This window comes from Formica exsecta, unplaced genomic scaffold, assembly GCF_003651465.1.
Source record: "Formica exsecta isolate Colony F162 unplaced genomic scaffold, ASM365146v1 scaffold512, whole genome shotgun sequence".
Lineage (NCBI taxonomy): Eukaryota > Metazoa > Arthropoda > Insecta > Hymenoptera > Formicidae > Formica > Formica exsecta.
Genome location: NW_021852364.1, coordinates 749,586 through 773,950, shown reverse-complemented (window position 1 = coordinate 773,950; position 24,365 = coordinate 749,586). Strand labels below are relative to the sequence as shown.

The 24,365-nt window shown below is 36.3% G+C and overlaps 1 protein-coding gene across 1 annotated transcript in view; it reads right to left on the bottom strand.

The window, feature by feature from the left end:
- Positions 1-876: 876 nt before the first annotated feature.
- Positions 877-24,365, bottom strand: part of LOC115241832 (collagen alpha-5(IV) chain-like) — a 54,769-nt gene continuing 31,280 nt past the window's right edge. Inside the window, 26 exon segments of the mRNA XM_029817771.1 lie at positions 877-3,620; positions 3,833-4,125; positions 4,390-4,575; positions 4,699-4,869; positions 4,958-5,045; positions 5,502-5,794; positions 6,045-6,230; positions 6,600-6,699; positions 6,770-6,959; positions 7,022-7,230; positions 7,513-8,057; positions 8,353-8,458; positions 8,595-8,801; positions 8,967-9,160; positions 9,388-9,545; positions 9,547-9,599; positions 9,736-10,085; positions 10,203-10,367; positions 10,596-10,772; positions 10,866-11,015; positions 11,235-11,361; positions 11,558-11,719; positions 11,926-12,165; positions 14,881-14,943; positions 15,506-15,727; positions 16,203-16,247. Of these exon segments, the coding sequence (XP_029673631.1) occupies positions 3,117-3,620; positions 3,833-4,125; positions 4,390-4,575; positions 4,699-4,869; positions 4,958-5,045; positions 5,502-5,794; positions 6,045-6,230; positions 6,600-6,699; positions 6,770-6,959; positions 7,022-7,230; positions 7,513-8,057; positions 8,353-8,458; positions 8,595-8,801; positions 8,967-9,160; positions 9,388-9,545; positions 9,547-9,599; positions 9,736-10,085; positions 10,203-10,367; positions 10,596-10,772; positions 10,866-11,015; positions 11,235-11,361; positions 11,558-11,719; positions 11,926-12,165; positions 14,881-14,943; positions 15,506-15,727; positions 16,203-16,247 (5,184 nt within the window). The 3' untranslated portion in view covers positions 877-3,116.

The following is a 24,365-nucleotide window of genomic DNA, read 5'->3' as shown; positions in this document are numbered from 1 at the left end:
CTTTATATATAAATATAAATATAAATATAAATGTATAAAATGTATATGTATATATATGTATAGTGGGTTTATGTACGCGTTATATATAAATAATAGGAGCGGATATTATTTATATATATAAATTGACTTATATAAATATAAATATAAATATATATTGTATAAATGTATATGTATATATATGTATAGTGGGTTTATGTACGCGTTATATATAAATAATAGGAGCGGATATTATTTATATATAATCGATATATAAATTGACGTATATTTATATATCTATACATGCGAGACGAAGAAAGAAAGAAAGAAAGAAAAGAGGAAATCGATCTTCTATTTTGCATAGCTCGGTAATAATTCTCTTTTGGGTCTTAGATGCACACTAAATTACTTCTAAACGACACACACACATCTGTTGTTATATAAATGAGAGAGAGAAAAAAAAGAAATACGACGCTACGCGTGTGTATGTGCGTATACGCGTGTATACATACATATGAAAGAAATCTCACGCAAGTGTCTTATTTTTCCAGGAAGTTCACCACACCTATTAAAAATTGGAAGAAATCGCTACTAGAGGTTTTTGAATGTGTGTGATGATGGACTCGCGAGTATATACGCGAATTGAACGAGAAACGTCGGCGACTTTTATTTTATTTTATTTTTATTTTTTCCATTTTTATTTTTTTTTTATTTTTTTTATTTTATTTTATTTTATTTTTTTTTTTGCATCGGCGAAAATTTGTCTTAATACGCGAGTATGATGGATATAACGGGGAAACGTTTCTCTTTTCCGTTTCGTTTCGATCGTGATTTCCAAATGTGATTTCGACGGACGTACGTGTGGCAATTATTAGCGTTATTTGGCGTGTATTATATTTATATCGTTATACGTCCGTCTCGTGTTTTTTTTTTAAATTTTGAAAGTTTTCTCCGCGAAAGGAAAAGGGATTCGTGTATTTGAGTTTCGAATTATTTACAATAATTAGTATTCCCTAGTATCGGGACACTTTTGAAATGTACATAATGAGAAGCGAAAGAGAAATGATTTTGTTCGCGCGCGTTGTTGTTGCTTTTGTTGCCTTTTGATATTTTGTACAGCACGAATCAACGTTTCGTCCGTGTGGCACGAAAAAATGGCATATGATGATGGTAATGATAATGATGATGTTGATACTGTGATGACATTAATATTTGGCCTGCTCGTCCCCTGTTGCTTTTTCTTCCAATTAAAAGCAGTTACAAAGTTGTAATCTCCGTAAAAAAAACACATCCGTGAGGTACTCTGAATATGTACACGTACATACATAGGCATGTACTCGCCTGTAAACGTGAATACGTATATTATGCGTATGAGAGAAAGAATAGAGAGAGAGAGAGAGAGAGGAAGAAAAGGAGAAAGAATGAATAAGAGTAAGAGCGTGAGAAAGGCAGAGGAAAAAGATTACGAGATTAGTATGCACGTACATGTTTGTGTATGTCCGCGCGTGTGCGTGCTTATGCCAGTGTGCGCGAGATAGAACGTCGTAGTGATTTACGCGCGTAGTGTGTGTATGCGTGTGTATGTGTGTGTGTGTGTGGATGCGTGCGTTGTTCGTAGGCACGCTCGTACGCGGGTGTGCGTAGCAAATTACGTCATATAGATAGATCATATGTGCTTTCTAATGATGAATAATTTTATAAATATAAATATAAATATAATATCGCGATCTCTCTCACCGTGTACGTTCATTTCGTACGATGAGCTTGTATGTGAATTTCGCGTGTCCTGGAAGGCCCGTTCGCCTTTTATTAAACTGTCAAATAATTTCAACGCTCTTGCTTCTTTCAGTTGGCTCTTTTAAATAGCTTTTGCGAACATTTAAGATATTCCCTCCTTTCCTCTATTTATCTTCGTTTATGTTGCTTTCAGGCCTGCTGAAGAGATTCACCGTGATATTTCTAGATTACAGATAGTCTAAAAAAAATGTATTATTTTTTTTTAATCATCAAAAAGTATAGAAACTAATTTGATTAAAAAATTGAGATTTATTTATTTTACATGATATCATTGTTTTATGTTTTTTAAACGATTATCGCGTTTTATCTCGTTGACGAAAAGAAGTAAGACAACAAGCTCAATTTCTTTTTTTTTTTTTTTGCTTTTTTCATCAAGCAGACAAAATCTCAAGTTACAAATTGATAATTCAGGAAATTGTTAATTTATAACAATGTTTCATTTATCATTTAATTTATTGTTCATTTTTGGTATGTGACATTTATAATATATCAATATTTTTATGAAAAGGAGTGATAAATGTTCCGGAAAGACATCGGTTAGATTATACAAAAAGATCTTTATTCAATGCGATATATAAGATAATAGTTACGATAGCGATACACAACGTACAGATAACGTTAATTTAATTATAATATTCTGTAATCACGTGAATCGCGTCGGCGAGCGTGATGTTATTGGCAGTTTGCGATGGCCGGACGCGACGGATTTTTTTTTCTATTTGGCATAAAGGCAGTTATATGGCTTCACGGCAGCCGACGGCGCTTTTTATCGGGCAGGAAAAGACTAGGTGCATGAACCTTGCACACAGGATAAGAACGAGTAACACCGACATATTCCCAAGAGCGAGAGAAGAGTCCAAGATAAGGATGTTTTAAGATAAGCGGTCCAGATTTTGGTTCCAACAAGAGTTTCAAAAATAACGCTTCCCATTTAATTATTATAACTTCTGGGGATATACACCGATAACACTGAGAAATTTATAAAATTCATTTTACACTTCAACGATCTTGAACTAAAATTTATACTGACACGGTTTCTTTTCTAAATAAGATAATAGACCGAAAGATATAAGAAAGGTTTCTTTATATTTTCCAGACTCGTGCGTGTCGTCCGGGTTATCTTGAACTTTTCACTGCTGGTTCCTGGATATTTATATGCGTTATCCTCGTCTTTATACTCGGTTTAAGGTTTACGAGCTAAAGCACCCGGCCCGGGATATAACTTAACTAATATAAAAAAAAAAGAGTTTCTCTTGCTTCTTTATATACATAGGCTTGCTATGCCCTTGCACGTCACTGATGTCGTTATTTGTTCTCGATGCGTGTGTGCTCGTGTTGCCGATCTACAGATTATCGGACGATTCTATCGGTCGTTCACCGTGTCTGCCGCGCACGCGACCTCTCCTACGGTAGTGATAAGGTGGTCCGCGCCTGTGGTTGGGATACCTTTCACGACTGGGTGGCGACGGCAAAGGCTGATAGTCGGGCGGATAACGGGGTGGTGGTGCCGGCGGATACTGAACGTTGTTGGGAGCCCGTTCGTTGTTTGACGTGAAAGGTTTCAGGACCGTCGTCCTGCCATAAGAATCTTCGCTGACGCGTTGGCGGATACACACGGCGCAGCGGCTCACTCGGGATGTATGGTCGGCCTTAAGTGTCTGTTGCAGCGGTTTACGGAACATCTCCTCATCGCGGATGGTCGCCAACCAATATGACGTTGCGGTGGCGAAATAATTACAGGTGCCGAGACCGCGGCACTCGATGAACGGTCTGACGCGGAACTCCTCCAGACAGGATCCTGGTGAGACTAGGGATTGACCACCGCCGTCAGCGCCTGCATCTCTGTGCTGTAATTGAGAAGCGAAAAATTGCGTGTAATCATGGTTTCTGCTAACTCTATTAAAAACTTATATGTGATTCAATAGATGAATCTTGAGAAAGAGATAATTTGATGGATAAATACTCGTACATATATTATTTGTTATATTTGTAATTGCAATTCAATTTAACAACTTAGATAAAGTTTATCCTGAAACATAGTCTGAGTTTTATTTCTTACCATGAGGAAACTGTATCCGACCCAGATTTCCTTCCAGCCGCCCGGACACGTGGGTATCGACATGGATTGACTATGGACAGCCATTACTCTGGTCGGTGCTTCGCACACGGAGCATCTCGATATGTATCTACCAATTTCCGGTGCCGGTATTGGCGTCATCATCATTGGCATAGGCTCAGTTGTGCTAAGCCAGTAGCTATAGTCGTTACGATTGGCGTAATCGCATACGTTGTTCAAATTGCAGAATAGGAAGGGCATAGTAGAGAACTTTTTGATGCAACTACCAGCAGCGCCTAAATGACAAAAGATTATCGTTTGAATCATGCGTATTTTTGTAATATATCATTCTTTATTTAATGTGTTTCTTGTTTTTAAATTGTTTTTTTCATTAACATTTTATATGTATTTTATAAAGACGACAATTATGAAAAATTGGTGTTTTAATTTTAGAAAATATATGTATGAAATAAATTTACGTTAATTCTATTTTTTATTAAATTTTGTAGCATGTCAGCATGATTTAGTTAGAGAAAGACATATGTTATCATATTATTTACCGAGATCTTGAGTATATGGTCGTCCATTACCCATGGTATGTAATAAAGAAAATCCTTCCCATAACTTCACGGTATTCTTTGGACAGATTGGTATCATTTCAGTTTGCGAGTGACGAGCAAAATAGAAACCTCTGTCCCTTGGGCCAATTCCGTTTGGCGCAGGTGCACCAGGTGCGCCGCGAAAACCTGAGGAATTGATATCCAATTTCATATAGGTAAAAAATAATCAACATAAATTCTTTATAACATTAGTTTTTGATCCAAGAGTAAAACTATAATTTAGTATTAAATAGTCAAATATGTATATACCTGGCTGTCCTTGTCGTCCGGATGCTCCAGAGGGACCTTGATATCCGACAGGCCCATCTTTACCATCCGGTCCTTGTGGTCCAGCGAAACCAATCATGCCTCTTTCACCTTGTCGTCCAGGCAAACCGTCCTTGCCAGGTTCACCCATCATTCCCTGTAGTCCAGGGAAACCTGTACATATCCATATAGCACTCTTTTACTGCACTCCTCCATGATTTAAATATAATTATTTTACTGTAGGGAAGTATAGGTGCAGTACCTGGTAATCCGGGAACTCCTATATCACCGGGGAGTCCTTTTCTTGGGAAAGGTGGGAAAGGATTTAGGCCAGGTTCTCCTTTCGGCCCCTATCAGAAAAAACAATCATTTATAATGGCTTAATCTGCATTGATTCTTTAATACGCGTACTAAGTGCTAATATTTGGCTTAATTTGATGATGTAATATAAATTGTCTTAATTGCATTTTCAAATAATTTTGTTGGATTTCCATATTTTCAATATAGCAAATAAACAACTTTAATTTAAACGCAGCTGAGGTCAATGTTTGATCCGTATTACTATGATTTGCATATTAAAAAAATGTATGGTATAAATTAAGCCAATAATTTATATTCGGTCTTTATGCTTATTGTATAATTTATCACTTATTTTTTGATTACATAATATTAATCACATATAAAATAATTAAGATTAAAGGAAATCTATGAGACAATTCCCATTATTATTTTTCCGAAAATCTTCCGTGAAATTTAACAAGTATATTTAAATATACTATATCTAATTGCAAATTCATGAAACTTACCTGTGGTCCTTCAGGACCGGACAATCCACGTAGACCAGGTTCACCAGTCTCTCCCCTTTCTCCTTTTGGTCCTGATAATCCGTCAAAGCCAGGTAAACCGGAATCGCCTCTTATACCCTTTGGTCCTGGTCGACCATCTAGTCCAAGCCATCCAGGTTCACCGGGCTGTCCTTTCGTGCTACTCGGAGATATTCCCGGCTCTCCACGGAAACCTTTCGGACCTGGTGTCCCGGGGAAACCTTGCAATCCTTCCAAACCTGGTGCGCCGGGAAAACCGACGAATCCTCTAGGACCTATTCAAAACATGAAGTAATAAATTATAAAGATCTAAATATTTCTTTCAGAGAAAGATTAAATGTTTTTTTTTTACAAAAGAAAGATAATCATATTTTATAGAAGATAATTGAATTAAAGTATTATTGATAGTTATGAATCCTTAATGAGGTCATTAATCGCATTCAAAAATATCAACTTTATATTTTTTGTTATTGGATTAAGTATGTTAAAAAAAAAGTTGATTAAATATGTAATAATGATAAATACCTGGGTCTCCCGTAATTCCTTTAGGACCTGGAAGGCTATAGCCTATATCACCAGAGATTCCTTTAGGTCCATTCGGACCATATTCACCGGGAGCTCCTTTTTGTCCGGGACGACCTGGGATACCAGGCATACCATCCAGACCAGCGCGACCAATTTCACCGGGTTCGGCGAATTCACCAGGCAAGCCTATGGCAAAAAAGTAAACAAATAATATTAACTGAAATAGAATGTCACTAACGATATGTACATTGGAATAGGAACAAGATGTTTTAAGACATTAATTCTCTCAAATTAAGAAAGAAATTTTGAAACAATTATCACAAATTGTGAATAATACTCCTATTGTTAATTTTAATTTTTGAAAGACGATAAAGCATGAAAATTTCTAAAATATTAAAATAAAATGAGAGTGTAAAGGATTGGAAGCTCTGAGCATTAAAAGAAAATAAACGAACTATGTGATATGTAAAAAAAAGCAATTTGAATAAATTTAGATCATACTTTACGAGTTTGCAATATTTAACTTGATTAATTAAATACAAATTTTTTTTATACCTGGAGCTCCACGAAGTCCTTGATCACCTGGCAGACCAGCGAAACCAGGTAATCCTGGGTAACCAATGGGACCCGGATATCCTCGGTCTCCAATTTGACCCTATATATACATAGACGAGTAAGTAATTTCTTTTGTAATCTGATTCAATTATAAAAATTCGTTTACTCACTTTACGGCCGGGCACTCCGATGTATCCTGCTTCACCCCGTTCTCCTTTCACACCAGGGAAACCATCGTGACCTCGGTCACCGAAATCACCCTTCTCTGCGAATGCGTAAGACGGTAAGCCAGGTTCGCCCACTTGACCCTTCGATCCAGGAGCACCCAAGATACCTGGGGGACCTCTTATACCCGAAGAGATATTATAAAATATAAAGATATTAAAATGTGTAATTAACTTAATTAAAGATATACAGAAACTGATTATTTACCTGGTCTGCCCATTATACCCGGATCACCATCGAGACCTCGTTTACCTTTCAATCCATCGAATCCAGAAGGTCCAATCGGACCCCTTTCACCTTTCACGCCATATTTACCGGGTATTCCAGACAAGCCTGGCCTTCCAGGGAAACCTTGATTGCCTTGTTCACCTTTCAAGCCATCAGGACCCATGTCACCAATTTCTCCCTGTAAAATTATAAATATTAACATATATATTTTTATGATAATGAATTTTTGTCATGGTTTTTATCAGAATAAAAAATTAATCTCGAGTTTCCCATTACAAATTTTAAGCAATAACAAAAAATGGTTACATAATTTAAGCAATTAGTAATATAAATATAAAAATGTTTTTACAATGTATTTTTTTGAATATTAATACATATTTAAAAATAAGATGCACAAATCATATAATTATTACAACCTAAAAATGCGCATTTTCTTCCTTTTTCAATAAAATGCACTTACTTTTGGTCCCACGACACCGTCGTATCCGTTGAGTCCAGCGTCACCCTTCTGTCCTGGTAGGCCATTGAAACCCTCAGTTGACAATCCCGGTTCTCCCGGTAATCCTGGCCGTCCGTCGAATCCAGGTAGACCAGGCGGTCCAATTTCTCCCATAAAACCAGGTTCACCGATATCACCTTGAGGACCACTAAAAGAGTTTTCGCCAGGAGCACCCCATAGTCCTTCGAGACCAGTGTCGCCAATGATACCCTTGGGACCCGATAACCCTCTCACTCCTGGTGCCCCGGGAAATCCGACGTCTCCCAATTCTCCTTTAACACCAGGTGCTCCATCTATGCCATCAAAACCAGGCCAGCCGAGTGGTCCCGGCTCGCCGATCTCGCCGACTTCTCCCTTATCTCCTGGAGCGCCCGGTAGACCTTGTCTTCCATACATTCCTTGATATCCCTGAGGTCCCGTATCACCATCGTCACCGCGTCGTCCAATAAAACCGACCTCTCCCTTCAAGCCCTTCATTCCGTCGAAGCCAGAAGGACCATCAGGACCTAAAGATGGATACGCGTATTAAGATTTTAGTTTAAATTGTAGTATTAAGATTTTAGTTTACTTTAAGGATTGAACTTTATGACGTGAAGAAGAGCTTATTGAAAATAAGTCATTTTATAAGTTCTATAGGCATTCTATATAGTTATTATATATAATGAAAAATCGTATAGCAATGAATCGGATTGAAAGCGGAATTTGGTTTCTGGTTTATTATCTAATGTTATTTCATCTAAATTATATCTATACAAAATGACTTGATTGTTTTAAATTACATGAGCAGTTTTCAAGACTTACCACGAACACCAATGTCTCCGATTTTTCCGGGCATTCCAGGCTGGCCAAGCATACCCGGAAAACCTCGATCACCTTGTATACTATCTCCACGTTGACCTTTGGCTCCCTAGAATGTCCATCAAATCATTTTAATATGATTCGTCCAAAAATATTTAATAAAAGACTATTATTTAAAATGATAAATATTAATTTAAAATAATCTTTATAAGAATCTATATATAAAGAAAAATGTGTGTACTTACTTGAAGTCCAGGCAGTCCCTCATAACCGGGAGCTCCTTTAGCACCCCTGACACCCTTCGGACCATCCTCTCCTGGTCGGCCACGCAATCCTTGAGGACCAGGATCACCAAAGTCACCTTTTGAACCGTACCAGCCGCGTTCTCCAATTTCGCCGTAAGTTAAATTTGTGCCTGGATCTCCTCGTTCACCTTTATTGCCAATACGACCCTGTAATAAATAGATGCATCATTTTGCTTATGTGAATTTTTCTTCGCTTAATAATAATAAAATTATTTTAATAAATAAAATAAAATAATTAATTTTATTTATATAGATATATAGATTTATAACTGAATTGTGAAAACACAAATTGAATGTCTTCAATTTACTTACTGGAAAACCAGTTGGTCCTTGCGGTCCAGGTGAACCTGGTGTGCCACGAGGTCCTTGCTCTCCCGGCATTCCGGGATATCCCTTTAAACCGATAGGACCTTGCCGTGAAATACCTGGGAGGCCGGATTCACCAGGTAATCCCATTAGACCTTCGTCGCCAAGAGGTCCTGGGAAACCTTTCAAACCGGACTCTCCTACGAGAATATCGCGAATATTTTAATTCTGTTTTAACTTCCTCCTCCATTAAAAAGTAATATATTAAATTTTATATAAAATTTATATAAATTTGCATATTTACACATTATATTCTACTTGTATAAATTACATCAATGTAATCATACAATTTCCGGAAGAAAATTTTAAAACAATTGAGAAGCAGCTACAAAATATAATCATTTGTATCAATAGTGTTTCAACATACCGCGGTCTCCTATGACACCTTTATAGCCCTTGTCACCTTTACTGTCTGCGACGTATTCCGAGGCCTCGCCAGGCTCTCCCTTTGTACCGCTATCTCCTTGTATTCCTTTGACTCCCGGCTCTCCCGGATATCCCGGATCTCCTCGCAAATACTCGATCGTCGAATCCCGGCGAACCATCCCTTCCAGATAATCCAGGGTGACCATGTTCACCCTATAAATTATATAATATCATCGGATTAGAGCAAATGAGAAAATTAATTACTTTTTCAATAGCGATTAAAAAAACTTCCAAATTATTCTAAAATATAAATCCTATTGTTTTTAAATAGCTAGCAAGGTAGATGAACCTTTTCTCCTTTTGGTCCCGGTACACCTGTGTCACCGATGGGTCCCGGTTGTCCTCGCAGACCTCTGAGTCCTTCAGGGCCGGGTAAGCCTTTCTCGCCAACATCGCCCGGCGGGCTGAAAAGCTGCTCGTCTGGTGGGAAGAATATCGTTCCCTGTTCTCCTTTGGGTCCTTGTATTCCTGCAATACCGGATCTTCCACTATCACCTTCAAGTCCCGCCGGTCCTGGTGAACCTCGTTTCCCTTGTACTCCCTTGAATCCTCGAGGACCAGGTAATCCGGGAAATCCCGAAGCTCCAGGATATCCGTCCAAGGCAGGTTCACCGCGTTCTCCTTTCAACCCGGGTAGACCTGTGCAATGATTAACAAAAAAATAACTTTCTTAAGGATATTTTAACATATATCCATTGAAACATGTTTTTTTTCGCGCAAAAGAACAATTCTTTACTAATATGAATTATTTCTTACCTGGTGCACATACACCGCAGTCATCTCCTCGAATACCCTTGTCACCTTTAAAACCGAATAAGCCAGGCCAGCCATCGGGACCAGGAATACCCGGCGTTCCGGGCAGACCTCGTTCTCCAGGCGGTCCACGAATTCTTATACCTTTCCCAGGAAAACCTTTCTCTCCTGCTCAGCAAGTACAATAAATAAAAATGATTTATATATGAAGTATATAGAATAACATTAATAAACTTGACAATAGAAATAAACTTAAGCTTTCGCGTATTATATTTCTAATTTTTTTTTTAATATTTCGAGTGTGCGAATAGAATCCTTAATATACATAAATTTGATATCTATAAAATTCTACGATTATTTATTTCAGATTTTGATAAATATAAGTTCTGATTTTACCTGGAGGGCCAGGATCACCGCGATCGCCAGGCGGACCTGACAATCCTGGAAAACCTGGGCTGCCGTCTGGTCCCGGCGGTCCAATTATCGTTACGCCTGGAAATCCTTTGGCTCCTATAATTCCGGATAAACCGGGTAGTCCGGAAGGTCCCTGAGGTCCCATGGGTCCCGGTAAGCCTGGAATAATTCATAAGTGATCAATTATTCATGATATTCTTTATGTACTAAAACAGTTCATTATATCGACATAGAGATGCAATAATCATTTACCATCATCTCCTTGTTCTCCTTTTATGGACGAACCCTTCGCTCCCGACAAACCGGGAATACCAGACGGTCCTGGTGGTCCTGGTGGTCCTATAAAACCGACTTTTCCTGGCAAACCTGGTGTTCCTGTTTGACCCGATTCACCAGGAGGACCTGTAAAAAAACAAAGTTCAAAGAGATTATTTTTAGCTAAGAATAGATCTCTATTCTTTTTGGGAAATAATATTATTAAATAATAATATCATTAATAATATTGAGTTTTTAAAAATATAATAATAATTGTTTATTATAATCTTTACACTAATATAAATAACAATAATATATCCTGAAATATTTTTTTTAACAGAAAAAAAACATTATGCCTGTACTGACCAAGATCTCCTTGAATTCCGATGTTTCCGGCGATTATTTCATCAAGTTCTGGAATATATCGTCCAAGTTCTCCTTCGGCACCTTGCTTGCCAGGTGGACCGCGATTACCTTCTTCTCCTAATTCACCCTTTACAGCAATAAGACAATAATAATACAGTACTAATGTATATTAAATAATCTATATAAACAGTGCATTGAATACTACACCAATTCTATTTAAACGTTCATTGACCAATTTGATTCTGATTAGTAAAAGTCTTCGTATCAGCTACAAATATAGTGTATTATTTTTTGTCATACATTTACGTATGTAATACACTCACATCGGATCCATCCTGACCAGGCAAACCAGCGAAACCTGGAGCTCCTTTTTCTCCCTTCTCACCAGCCGGTCCTGGTGGGCCTTCGACACCCTGTTTACCTCTTGGCCCATCGTCACCCTGCTCGCCCTTCACACCTTTGATGCCCAAGAAACCTGGTCGGCCCTATGTCAGAAAATTGCATTTTATTTAAATGTCACAATATTTAACTAAAACGTTTCTTCTGAAACGCAATCGCATGTTTTATATTACCAATATAATTTTTCATTTTTTTTCATTAATATATTTTTTTAATAATTTTTATTGAAAACACAATTTTTGGATACCAAATATATTGACTTTTATGATCACATCTGGCATGGCATAATCACCTGTGGACCTTTGGTACCCAACTCTCCCTTGTGACCTCGATCGCCGTAGTCGCCCTTCATGCCCTTCGGTCCTTGCGGGCCTTTCACGGGCGTTGATTTCTCCTTCTTTTTGTATTCGTCCTTACCCGGTGAACCAGGCTCTCCCCTGTCTCCTTGTTCGCCAAGTTGACCCTTTACACCGTAAACAGTGTCACCGCGGTCACCTTGCATACCTGGCAATCCAGGGGCACCTGGTAAACCCTAAAAAGGGAACATAGATATTTGCTTTATTAATACAATTCGTTTATTTTATGAGAGAGAGAAATTATATTAGTAAAAATATTATTATTACAGCTTTATTTTAAGAGAATTACATTTTAACATTGATATTGTTTAAAATAAAAGTATATCCTCGAATACGTCAAGTATTGTCCTCCTTAATAAATTAGCATTCTGTACGTCAAAGTGTTTTGAAGTTATCACTTTCCATTTTTGCTATCATTTTCAGATTAATTAATCAAGCCTAAATTCATCGAAGGATCTATAGTCGACCAATATAATACATAATATACATTCGAGACACCCGGTATACCTTGACGTAGGTCTAACTATATGTTGCATACGAATTACATTTAAGTTATATCTAGCGTGGCAGAGCGTAAGTGCATGTATTATGAATCCATTATAATGCTAATTTAAATGCACGTCCTGGTCCATCCCTGTTTATTTTTAATCCCGGAGCGAAATGTCTGTGCACACATATACCTTGCGAGACTATTTTGATCGGTAAGAGGCATTTGACACATCTCGCTCTCATTAATACACAAATATATCTATTTGGAAACTTGGAATTATGTGTGCGTATTTTTCAATTATTATCGTTACAATTATAATAAAAATTAAAACATTTTGTCTTACATTATAATATAATATTTTAATATCAAAAAATTTTGAGATGACATTTTATGATCGGAATATTTTTTCCTTTTTTGATCATCTTTCTTAATTACAATATGCATAGTTGTAATAATCCGTATTGTCATAAATCGTTCGAAAATTTGTCCATTGTACGAATCTTTATTGAATAAAAAATAAGGAATAAAATCGAAATTGATGTTAACGATTCATTCGGTCTTCCTTTATCATGATAGATTCGTTAGCGTAAATTTGTCGAATTCGCTCTTCGTTTATTCGGAAGAAAGGTGCCGACTCGAAAAGTTCGTGCCACCGCCATTAAAAAATTACTTGTGCGATTACCGTTAATGAGGGAACCGGTTTTCGGTAATCGATTGTCTTCCATGACGGTGCGAGCTTTTGCCGATTTTTTGCCGGGGGTCAACAAGAAGGAGAACCAGAGAGAGGTTCGTCGGGTTTCTCGGAAGCCGCGTTGCGTTCGTCGGCGGATAGGATCTTTCCTCTTCGTCATCTCGCATGCGAGGAGACAGCTATCAGCGACAGTCGTGTCAGCAGATAGCGGCCGGCAACGGGCGCGACGCTTCGGATTTCAACGGATCGTTTCGTATTTAATGATTAAAGTGCGAAGCACTCGCATATTTTAATACTTTCTTTCTTTTACTCTTTTTAGTCTCTCGTTTTTAATATCGCTCTCGAAAGCTGCTACAAACAAAGTCACATATGCGTTGCAAAAATGCGATGAGAAGACGTATCGTTTGACATTTCAACAGTATTCCCATTATTATACAGGGTGTCTCACAATCTCCGCACAATACTTTAATAGTGTATTCTAGAGATAAAATAGAGTCAAAAATTCTAATACAAAAATTTTGAGGCTGCAATAGTTTTTGAGTTATAAACGATCAAAGTTTGCCAATGATATCGCGTAGAGCTCGCGCGCTCAGATTCGTAACTACATATGCATGCATACCGATCTCTGTCATCTGTTATTGATTGACACCCTGTATATAATAAATATTAAAAAAAAAAAAATAATAAAATTAGGATAAAAAGATATTTCTTTTATATATGTAAAAAATAAATAAGCTAAATAATTTTCTTAGAAGGAACGAATTAACAACCAATAAATAAAAAATTTCTTGTTATTTATTATATATTTAATTTATCATTTATTTATTTATTTATTTTCATCATGGAATACGCGTGTAAATTCAACTTTACGGGCCCCAAAGCTGGAATATCGCGGAATATACACAAGTAGCGCGGATGACTTTCCGAGAGACCATCGTGTCTTATACTGTGCGCCTTAAGAATCTCGTAAAGTTTCGTCGTCTACTTTTGCCACGAGCGAAATATCTCGACGATATGTACAGATCATATATCACTATATTACACTTTGAGAAAGATAACACGACTTATTTCCCTAAATTGTAAACTTATCATATATAATATTCTTTTTAAATAAATTATTTATATTTTCTGTTCAATTATAAAAAATAATCCATAAGAGCGATAAATGATTTCAAATCTACGAGTCACTACTGTTTTATTCCTCAATTAATACTTAAAAAAAAAAAAATAAAAAAAATAAAAAATAAAAAAAAAAAACAATTTCGCTATCTTTGGGACACAAGTGTTATTACCGTAACGTGAACATCCAATTCGATCGGCATCACGTAAACCTTACACGCGCTCGCGACTTCAAAGGTAAGCTTTTAACCCGCAGCAACATGTGTAAGAGGATCCCTCGGAGCAGTGCTTATCACGCGATATCGCGCGGCGCTTGAGATTCTTTTCCGTCTCTTTACCCAATACCAGTTAAATATTGCCGGGGAATACTAGCAGGTGGCATCTCGCAAAAAGAGGAACGAGAAACGTTCCCCGAGCGGGTTCTTCTCTCGTTCCCTTCGTCACCTTCCTCATCCTCTCTCCTTCGGGGATCTACCTAAGCGCTCGCGCAAAGTTCACCGGGCTCCCTCGAGTCGGCACCGATCGACCGATGTATTACGGTATCTTAAACAACCGTCCGAATATATAGTGTGAGATCCTGTTATTACTTACGAAGTCGCCCGTGTCTCCTGGATAACCCATTTCACCGGTGAAGCCCTGTTCTCCTCGATAACCCTGGAAACGTAATCACGTGTCTGTTAAGATCGAATGGATTTATTTATCTAGGATGATTCCATGAGAAGTAATGTATGTATGTTGCCTCTAATAATATTCATGAAGAAATGAATTATTTCAATTAAAAAGTTCGATTTGTTACAGACACTTTTAATGTAAATGATGTATTTTAATTGCCAAAATTAAGTATGTATGGAGAAACTTTCTCGATAATTTAATTCGAATGGGTGCGAATATTATAAATGCTTCGAAATTTAATAGCGAGTAACCAAGGATAATTGCATCCATTATACATTGCATAATTGTGCAATTATACATATGGCAATGTAATTAAATCGATACTTTAATTGTTCACTTATTTTAGTTTAATGATGCATGTGCGCGCGCTCAGAGCTCGGTCAATTGATATCACAGGATAAAAATAAATGTATTACCGAATTTGATATTATCCATTTTTTTTTTTTTTTTTTTTTTTCCGGATGATGTAATATTGTCAGAGTATAATTTTATTAATCGATTATAAATCGACAACGCATACGTACGATGTTAAAAACGCTCTTACCTCCAGTCCGTCGATACCGGGTTGTCCGCGAATACCCTTGGCGCCGACCGAATTGATACCCCCATCGCCAGGCTCTCCTGGAGGACCATAATCTCCCGAGAGTCCTATACTACCACGTGGCCCGAAAATTCCCGGTATACCTGGGGCACCGGCACGGCCATCAGTCCCGTTGCATCCGTCCAATCCGTCCGGACCAAGTACACCGAGTATACCAGGATTACCCTAAAGAAGGTTTACTATAATCCCACTGAATAATTCTTTCTTGTGTTCGGAAACATGATTGTGTCGCGTCATGAGAACAAATAATGAAGCTTGAACATTGAAGCTTCGTCAAATCGGGCTTCCAAAACACAAGAAAAATTCTACGATCCTATTTTTTCTTTATATAAAAAAAAATCAAAATCATAAAATGTAGAAAATTTTTGTATTAGAGATTAACTAAATATTAATCTAATTATTAAATTATATCATGAAAAAATGGCCCATGTTTTTTTATGAGCAAACCATACCTCTTGTAATATGCACTAATAATATAATATAAATGTAATTTTAATAGTATAATATAAATAGAACTAGTAAAGTGTGAAAATGTGTAGTACTCAATTATTAACAAAAGAAGAAAATTCTTTCTTCCTTTTTGGTTGCGGACTTTAATTTAGTTTCAAGAGAAAGGCGATAAAACAATTTATATACGTACGGAAAATCCAGGAGCTCCCACAGATCCTCGTAAACCCTCGTCGCCCTAAACAGAAGAAACAGAGAAATCAAAGTATAATATTTTTATCAAGTTTTTCCAACGCGAGATTCCAATATATATCGCTAATGTATCATATATTATTAACGTTAATTGAAAATTGTTTATCATATTAAAATATAAAATTAAGAATTATTTCGATTATCTATTATACACACACAAATAATGCGATTTATTTTGTTCATTAATTTAAATATTTAATGCAAAAAATCCAGCGAAACTTTAAACAAGTTTCATTAATTATAATTTATTTTACAGCATAATGCAATTTGCTTTATCAATTTTATCGTGAATATTTATACGTAGAGTTTAACCGAAACCAAGCTTCTGTAAAGCCGACTTCTCGTTAACTTCTTCTGCGAAATCGATCTCTTTATTATCTACGCGATCAATTATAATTAAAGCCGTCGCCGCCGCGTTCAAGTACATCTCGCGGCGAGTACATCATTGCAATTGCAGTGACGATTGCATCGCATATCCTTGATTCGAAAGAAGGTTATTCGAGTCGCGCGACACTGCTGTTGCAATTCGAGGAGCGTGACTGCATTCGCGCTCTTTGCAAATGTCGGGATCATAAAAGTACCAAGTGCGTGTAAACACACGTGTAGAAGAGCCGCGCATAAAACATACATAAGCGCGCATCATCACGCTTAATTCGCGCTGGTTAAAGGGCGGCGACGCAATTACATTGACACGTTCTCGCCTAATTAATGATGCGTCCAGGCATTTTCTCTCCTCGTTGTTTGCATATCTCACGATGCATCTTTTATCTCGTAACGTGAACCGAGAATTATTTCTTGAGGAAAACTCTTAAATGTAAAATTCCAAACAGGAAATTGGTCGTAAAATTTTGACGCTTGACGAAAATTCATATGAGCATTTTTCGATACAGATAAAATTAATTGAACGTATATATTAATATATAATGGAATATGACAATATATTATACTAATTAAAGATATTGAACAATATAAATTATTTTGAAAAAAAACAATCAAGAGAAAGAGAAATGTGTATATAATACATATATAAAAATAGATAAGTAAAATAAATGTTGTATTCCAATTCGCATAAAATCCTGGAAAGCGAAAAAGTTGACTAAAAAAGCGAAACTTATATCCACATAAAAAGACTTTTACGTTTGTAATGGATGCTAAACAGGTTTTACATCTCCTCGTCAATTTTTTTCGCGGTGTTATTTCATACATATATTTGCGCTAAACATTTCGCGCGGTTGTTTCATGTGCTACAACAATATTACTTGTCCTCTTTTAGCAGTCATCGAGAGAAAGTTTAGGATTTTACTCGAATCTCTTGACAAAGATCTCGTTGCAAAGACTTGTCGCAAATATTCAATACTTTCAATGACGATGAACGAAAAAATTTTATCAAACAAAATGTAATTGGAAAAATTTTATGCCGTGTAAAATAATAAAAATTAAATTTTGACAAATTTTTCGTGTTTAATTATTTTATTATAAAATAAAATTTTAAAATTTTGTATTTATTTAGTTATAAAAAATACTATAGTAAAAATAGAAACTGGATTTTATTGCTCTTGCTAAAAGATGTTATTGTTTTTAATTGTTAAAAGATGTTATTGCTTTTAATTGTGTAAAAAACATTGCAGCAATGGTTATCGATAAATAAACTTTAAGAAAGTGATAAACATATTATTTTTCTTTATTATATAACGTATCTGATAACTTATAAATACGATAGTTTACAAATATTGTTTGCATGTTTGCAAAAATGTAATCGTGCGTTGTAATATATTTTGCGTCACGTTTTAATGATACAATTTTCTTGATATTTCTTTCAAACTTTGCCGGCGTCGACAACTTCTTCTGTTTTTGCTCTTTACATACTTATCATCGGGCGATATTGCTTATCGCTTTTAAGCGCGTATAATATCCTTGTATCAGTTATCCAAGCGCCAGCAAAATAGAATGTTAATTATAATTATAGACAATATTGTTCTGTTTCATTAAATTGATTACAAATTATAAACTAATAATTAGTAAACTAAAGAATAATGTACAAGAAGAAGAGTATAAATCTCCATTACATATGTAATAAAATAATATTATAATAATATATAGTTATAAATATATCGTTTATCTTCGATCCTTTTTTTAGCAAATATTTCAAATATAAATTAATTATAAAATCTTTCATTTGATACCGGAAAATTTATTTAACTAAAAGATTTGAATTGAATTTCAAAAATATCAATACATATATCAAATAACACATGTGAATTACTAAAAAATATATACTATTAAAATAATTAAAAAATAAATAAATAATTTGTATAAAATACTTTTACATTTAATCGAAAAACTCAAGATTTATTATATCGTCAAGATAAATAGTTCTGGATTGACTGAAATAAAGCGGGACTGTATTATGTTAGAACGCAATACGCAATTTTTTAGTCTGATCAGACGCCAATGCTGATCACGCATACGCTACGCATAAATGCGTAATATACACGCGTAACTTGCGTTCAAAACGAGCGTCGTTATCGGTTAACCTCTTGCGTAAGATGTAAGAAACGTGTCCGATCATAAACGCTATAACAGCCGAGAATAGGGAGATTGGCAATTATACTCGCACAGTTTTTTCTTATGCCGTGTCAAAAGCCACGTTATAAAAGCGATACTTTATTATACATCGCAAAAATAACCATAATATATAATATTAGAAAATAGTATGAGATTTAAGGTATAATCATGGAAAAACAACTCCAAAAATAGATTTAAAAAAAAAGAATAATAGATTATGTAATATTTAATTCGGATAAATATAATTGGATGCGCGGGCAAAATGTCGTGTCTCATGAAAACTTGGTAAAATATATATTTTTCGATAATATATTCATAAGTCAAAATATAATAACAGTGCTTGAAACAAGCATTTTTATGGTGATGGACGGGAGGTGCTGTCGCTTCCCATTTATGGGTATGCCCGATACAAAAATGACTCAAGATGCCTTTTAAAGGCCCGATATTGATTGAATAGTCGCATGCGCATGTATTCATGTACGTAGTGTGGGTGTGTGTGTGTGTGTATGAACGAAAGACGAAGTCCGCTATGACACGGTCAAATCGAACATATTCGTAAATGGGATGCAGCGGATGTGCCGGATGCCGATGTCTTCTTTTCCTGAAGAAAGTCATCATTGCGGCATGCTTTGGTGAAATTGGCACGAGCTGGCACTCACGCTGACGTAATAATCAAAATTCCAGAAGCGTAGCTCGAGAGTATATAAGAAATCCTCTTTTAGCTTTTATTATAAGATATATATCCTTTTTATTGTTTATATCCCGGATGGATTAAGGATATTAAATTACCGGAGATTATTTTGGATTTTTAAAGCTGTTGAGAGTATAAAGATCAAGTTGGATGTGTACGAAAGATGGCGAGAAAGAGAAGGAGGAGGAAAAGAAACGAGATACCGTCACGAGAGACACGTTGCACGTGCTCGAATATAGCGCAGAAATTTCGAGGAGGAAGGATAGGCAGAGCGGATATCTGCATATGAGATCACATGGACATCCGGTTTCGAGAGTGAGCCGAGTTCACAAAGCGACTTGTCAATGGGAAGTGCGTTATCAGGGCGAGCGCGCGCGCACACGCCTGGTGCCTCATCCTCCCTTTTCCAGTTCTCAACTTCCAGCTTTTGTCCAGCTTGATCTCCGACAGTTTCGTCGGGGCGACCTGATTTTTTAACGAACGTGAAAGTCTCGGAAAGTAGGTCGAGATGATTAACTTAAAGCCTGTTCCGAAGAGAAGGAGAGAGATACATAAATAATATAAATACGTATGATAATTTTATTTGTCAAAAATATACCGAGATTTTTATTCCTTTTTATTAGAATCGATTTCGTAGAATTCTTCATTAATCACAACAATTTATTTAAACGATAAGCTATAAGTATTTTATGCGAAAAGAGATAATTAAAGGAAAAATTTATCATTATACGAGCTGCTCTAGATAATGTTTTGAGAGAATTATTCTATAAATATAACGTCTTACGAAATCAATATCTCTTCGATCAATAATTTCGCGATTGTAATAGAAGAGAAGGAAAGAGAGAGATATATAAAAATAATATAAATGAATATTAAAAAATATTATTTATCAAAAATATACCTCGAGTGAAATACGATTTTTATTTTAATTGGAATGGGTTTCGTAGAATTATTGATTAGTTACAGCAATTTATTTAAACAATAAACTAAAATATTTCATGCGAAAAGAGATAATTAAAGAAATAATTTGCCAGTGTACGAGCTGCCCTAGATAATGTTTCGAGAGTGGGATTTAAGTCGTCGGAAGGGCGAAACTTCGAAAGAGAATCTCGAAAGCCCGTCCGACATGTACGCGTAATCCGCGTGTGTTAACACATTCGAGTTGACAGGCAATAAACAGCAACTGTCGTCACTCGTTTATCTCGACTTGCAGTTAAATGTTCTCTTTGATTTACACGGAAAGAAAGGTAAAAAATATTATTTCTCTATTTTTCAATTGTGTTATAAAATATTAATATCAGATTAAAATCAGAATGCAAATATGTCAGATTAAGCGCCAGATGAAATAAAGAGACAGAGATAGATGTGTTAATCAGAAGATTTTAATTTCATCTTCAATAAAAATCACGTTTCTTAAAGCTAAAATATTAAAAATTGTATTTCTCTTCTGACGTATGACTTTTAATATATTTTTTAAAACTGTTTAACAATTCCAACACACATCTCTTGCATCTATTATCACGCAGCCAGCCTGTGCAAAATTGTTCTTTCTTTTAGCATATTTCTCTCTCATTCATTCATTATTTCATGTGACTGTCAATATAAATGTACCTTATACCTCGCTATCGAACTCAGTCATTTGACTAGTCATTTAAAGAGGGTAACTTATCGGGTTATTCTCTCTCCGAGACGCGTCTTGACTCGCCTCATTACGTCGTATTGTTAGAATCATTATCGATACAACGCGGTCTTTTAGAGCCACTCCTGCCGTCGACGTCCTTGGCTGACGATGTCGAGGGTATCATACATCATGCCATTTTTGCCCAGCCACGCGCGACTTCTCCCGTTTTATCACAGATGGCTTGAGCATTTGTCAAAACTGGCCGGAAATCAAAAAATAAATGTGCACCACGCGAGAGTTCCGAGAGCGAACAACTTGCCTTTAGTTATTTAACAAAATGTCGATGCCAGAGTCGCACACAGAAAGCATAAATATTTCTCTTCCATATTTCATAAACTTTAAAAGATTAATAACCTGTTAACCATTTTAATAACCTTAAAGGCTATTTCTAAAAGTACGGCATAAATAATTTAACTAAATTTAAGTAAATTAATATTTATAATAGAGATAATTAAATATCATTAATATTTATTTCCAACGATGGTTGTAAAACGACCTGGAAGCTTTGAGTTAATAAGCGCCTTGATAAATGTCAAAACAGAGTCTAATCAATCAAAGTAAACTTGATAAGTCAATGATTATCTCAGGCAATAAATAAAGATTGATCGACAGTGAATATGAAATAATGATAGATTCTTCACACAGGAATTTATGGAATACGAATCCGAGAAGCTCAATGAATGATTCATAAGAGTACAGGTCCATAATTAATTATGCTTTCAATCAGATATTGAATATATAATGTATGATGATTTTCAACTGTGTATACCGCCCTTAACGTATCATATTTCTTCGAGGCACGACGCGGAAGACTACGCGGATCGCTTCGAGAGTGCAGTATACACGTCTCTCGCGTATACTCGCGGCTCTCTAGTGTGACTAAGATTAAAATGTATGCCTCTCGAACGCATAGAGAGTCGACTAGTGGCGAGGTCGAGGCCTGCCACATAAATCATCCTCCCCTGAAAATTTCAAGTAGCGCTCAGCTCGGCCTCCGAGAGGCGGATCACGCCGCTGCGAATCGCGCAGCAACGTTCTATTACGGGTGTCTCCAAAAAAAAAAAAAAAAAAAAAGAAAAAATTATTTTCTAAATATAATAAAATCCACGAAACCAAGATCTCTTCGTCCAATAATTTCGACGACGAAATTTTGCGCGGAATTCATTTTGCCAAGTGTAAGATTCTGTCCAAATTCCACTCTCCATGACAGACCGGAAACGCGTTTCACCCCCGCATTTTGCGATATCAAGGAACGGCAAGGAACGCGTAGGACTGCGACGCGTGTATCCGTTTTGTGGCCGTTATCGGTGCGCGGCCTCTCTTATCAGTGCGTGAAATGCACCGGCTATGAATCTACAATGAATCGAAAAGCAGATGCTGATTGTCGATACATATCATTCTCGCGAACGCTGATCCCTCGGGCTCGCTCGAAGACGTTAGAGCGCTTTCAGATTCTAAATATAAATTTTTATTACGAAAATTGAGAAAAATATAAATCCTAATTATTGAAAATAAGAAATTCTTGTTATCGTGACAAATCCATGCGTTAACGAACTTTATAAAATTTTTCGTAAAAAAAAACAAGAAAAATTTTACAATTAAAAAAAATCAAATAACACGTACTCTTTTTAACTTTTTAAAGTTAAGAAGTAAAAGATATTGTAATTAAACAATACTTTTAATATAAAGTTCGTATAAGAAACACTTGGCGCGCGCGCGCGTTTAGGTGAACATTGATTATATTAATGAATGTTACATAAAGGGATTATAAAAGCTTAACGTTTAAATGTCTTGAAAACTTTTTACTACGTAGTTTCAAGTTATTTTATGATAGTTTACGAAAAATCCTTCGTTTAAGATAACGTTAACTGTATGGGAACTTTTCATTAAATACTTTCTAAAGTAAAATTGTAATGTGTATCTGTTTAAAAATGCAAGCTCTCTCTCTCTCTCTCTCTCTTTTAAATTATTTAAGAAATATATCAATAAAATTTTCAGAAAAGCCGACAAAAATATTTCTCGATAAATCCAAGACGTGTATTACATTTTCCACAATAGATGTAGAATCGAGTTTGCCGACAATAAACTGCTGCAGAGCAGCAGCATCAAACGCCGGGTCCGGCGTAACGTCGAGGGACCAGGCGTCACAATCTAACACGTATAGCTTGGGTATCGTGAAGAACGAGTATAGTCGAGGCAGTGATTTCTTTATCAGCGCGCTTAGATACCCTACTTTTCCGAACGCGGCAAAACAAAACGAGCGAGCTGCACGCGCAGCATCACCGGTTCACGCGTCTTCTCTTTCATCGTGTGGGCGGGCCTGATATCCTCCTCCCCTCCCTTCCCCCCACCCCCCGTTAAAAATTTTCTCCGCTCTTTCATCTATCCTCGCTTCTCCCACTCGTCTCTCCTCCCCCCCCCCCTTGTCAGTCGTTTTAATTAGAACGGTGCCGCATCGCTGCTTGTTTTAACGGGCTTTTTTCGGGGGCGGTGAAATTCTCGGGGTGGACGGTTTTAGATACCGGGGAGAGAATGTGAAAATGAAAGTGTATAGCGGGAGCGCGCGTGTGAGCGGCGCGCTCTAAAATTGCCGAGGCGACTCTAAAAGCTCGCGTGCGTTTGATGGAGTCCGGTCACGCGATCATTGTGCTTTTAACAATCTGTCTATTCAACCTCTCGCGACGTCGGTTCAATGTACCCTTTAATTTTCGTCGGACGCGCGAGTGAGAAAAGCGGCTTTCTAGAAAATAGAATTCACACACACACACACACACACACACTTGCCACACACTTGCTCGATCGATTTTACGAGGTAGAAGCAGAATGTATTGGCTCCAAATGCAATCTTTTTAAAAAATTTCGACGATAAAACGAAAGAGAAAATATCTTAAAAAAATATTGTTAATAAAATAATTATTCTGTTATTAATTTTGATATTAAATGTTTCTAATAATAAAGTTAATTAAAACTTTTGTTTTGCAAATATTACAGAGAAATGGAAAAATTATCAGATTAAATATATATCCTTGATTTGTGCTTTTGTATAGAAAAATATAGATAATATTAAACTGAGGAAAACTACGATAATTTAACATTTATCGATTCCATCGACAATAAAGGGAAAAACAAAAAGTACCAGCTTTAATCGTTCTCGTATCTCTCTAATC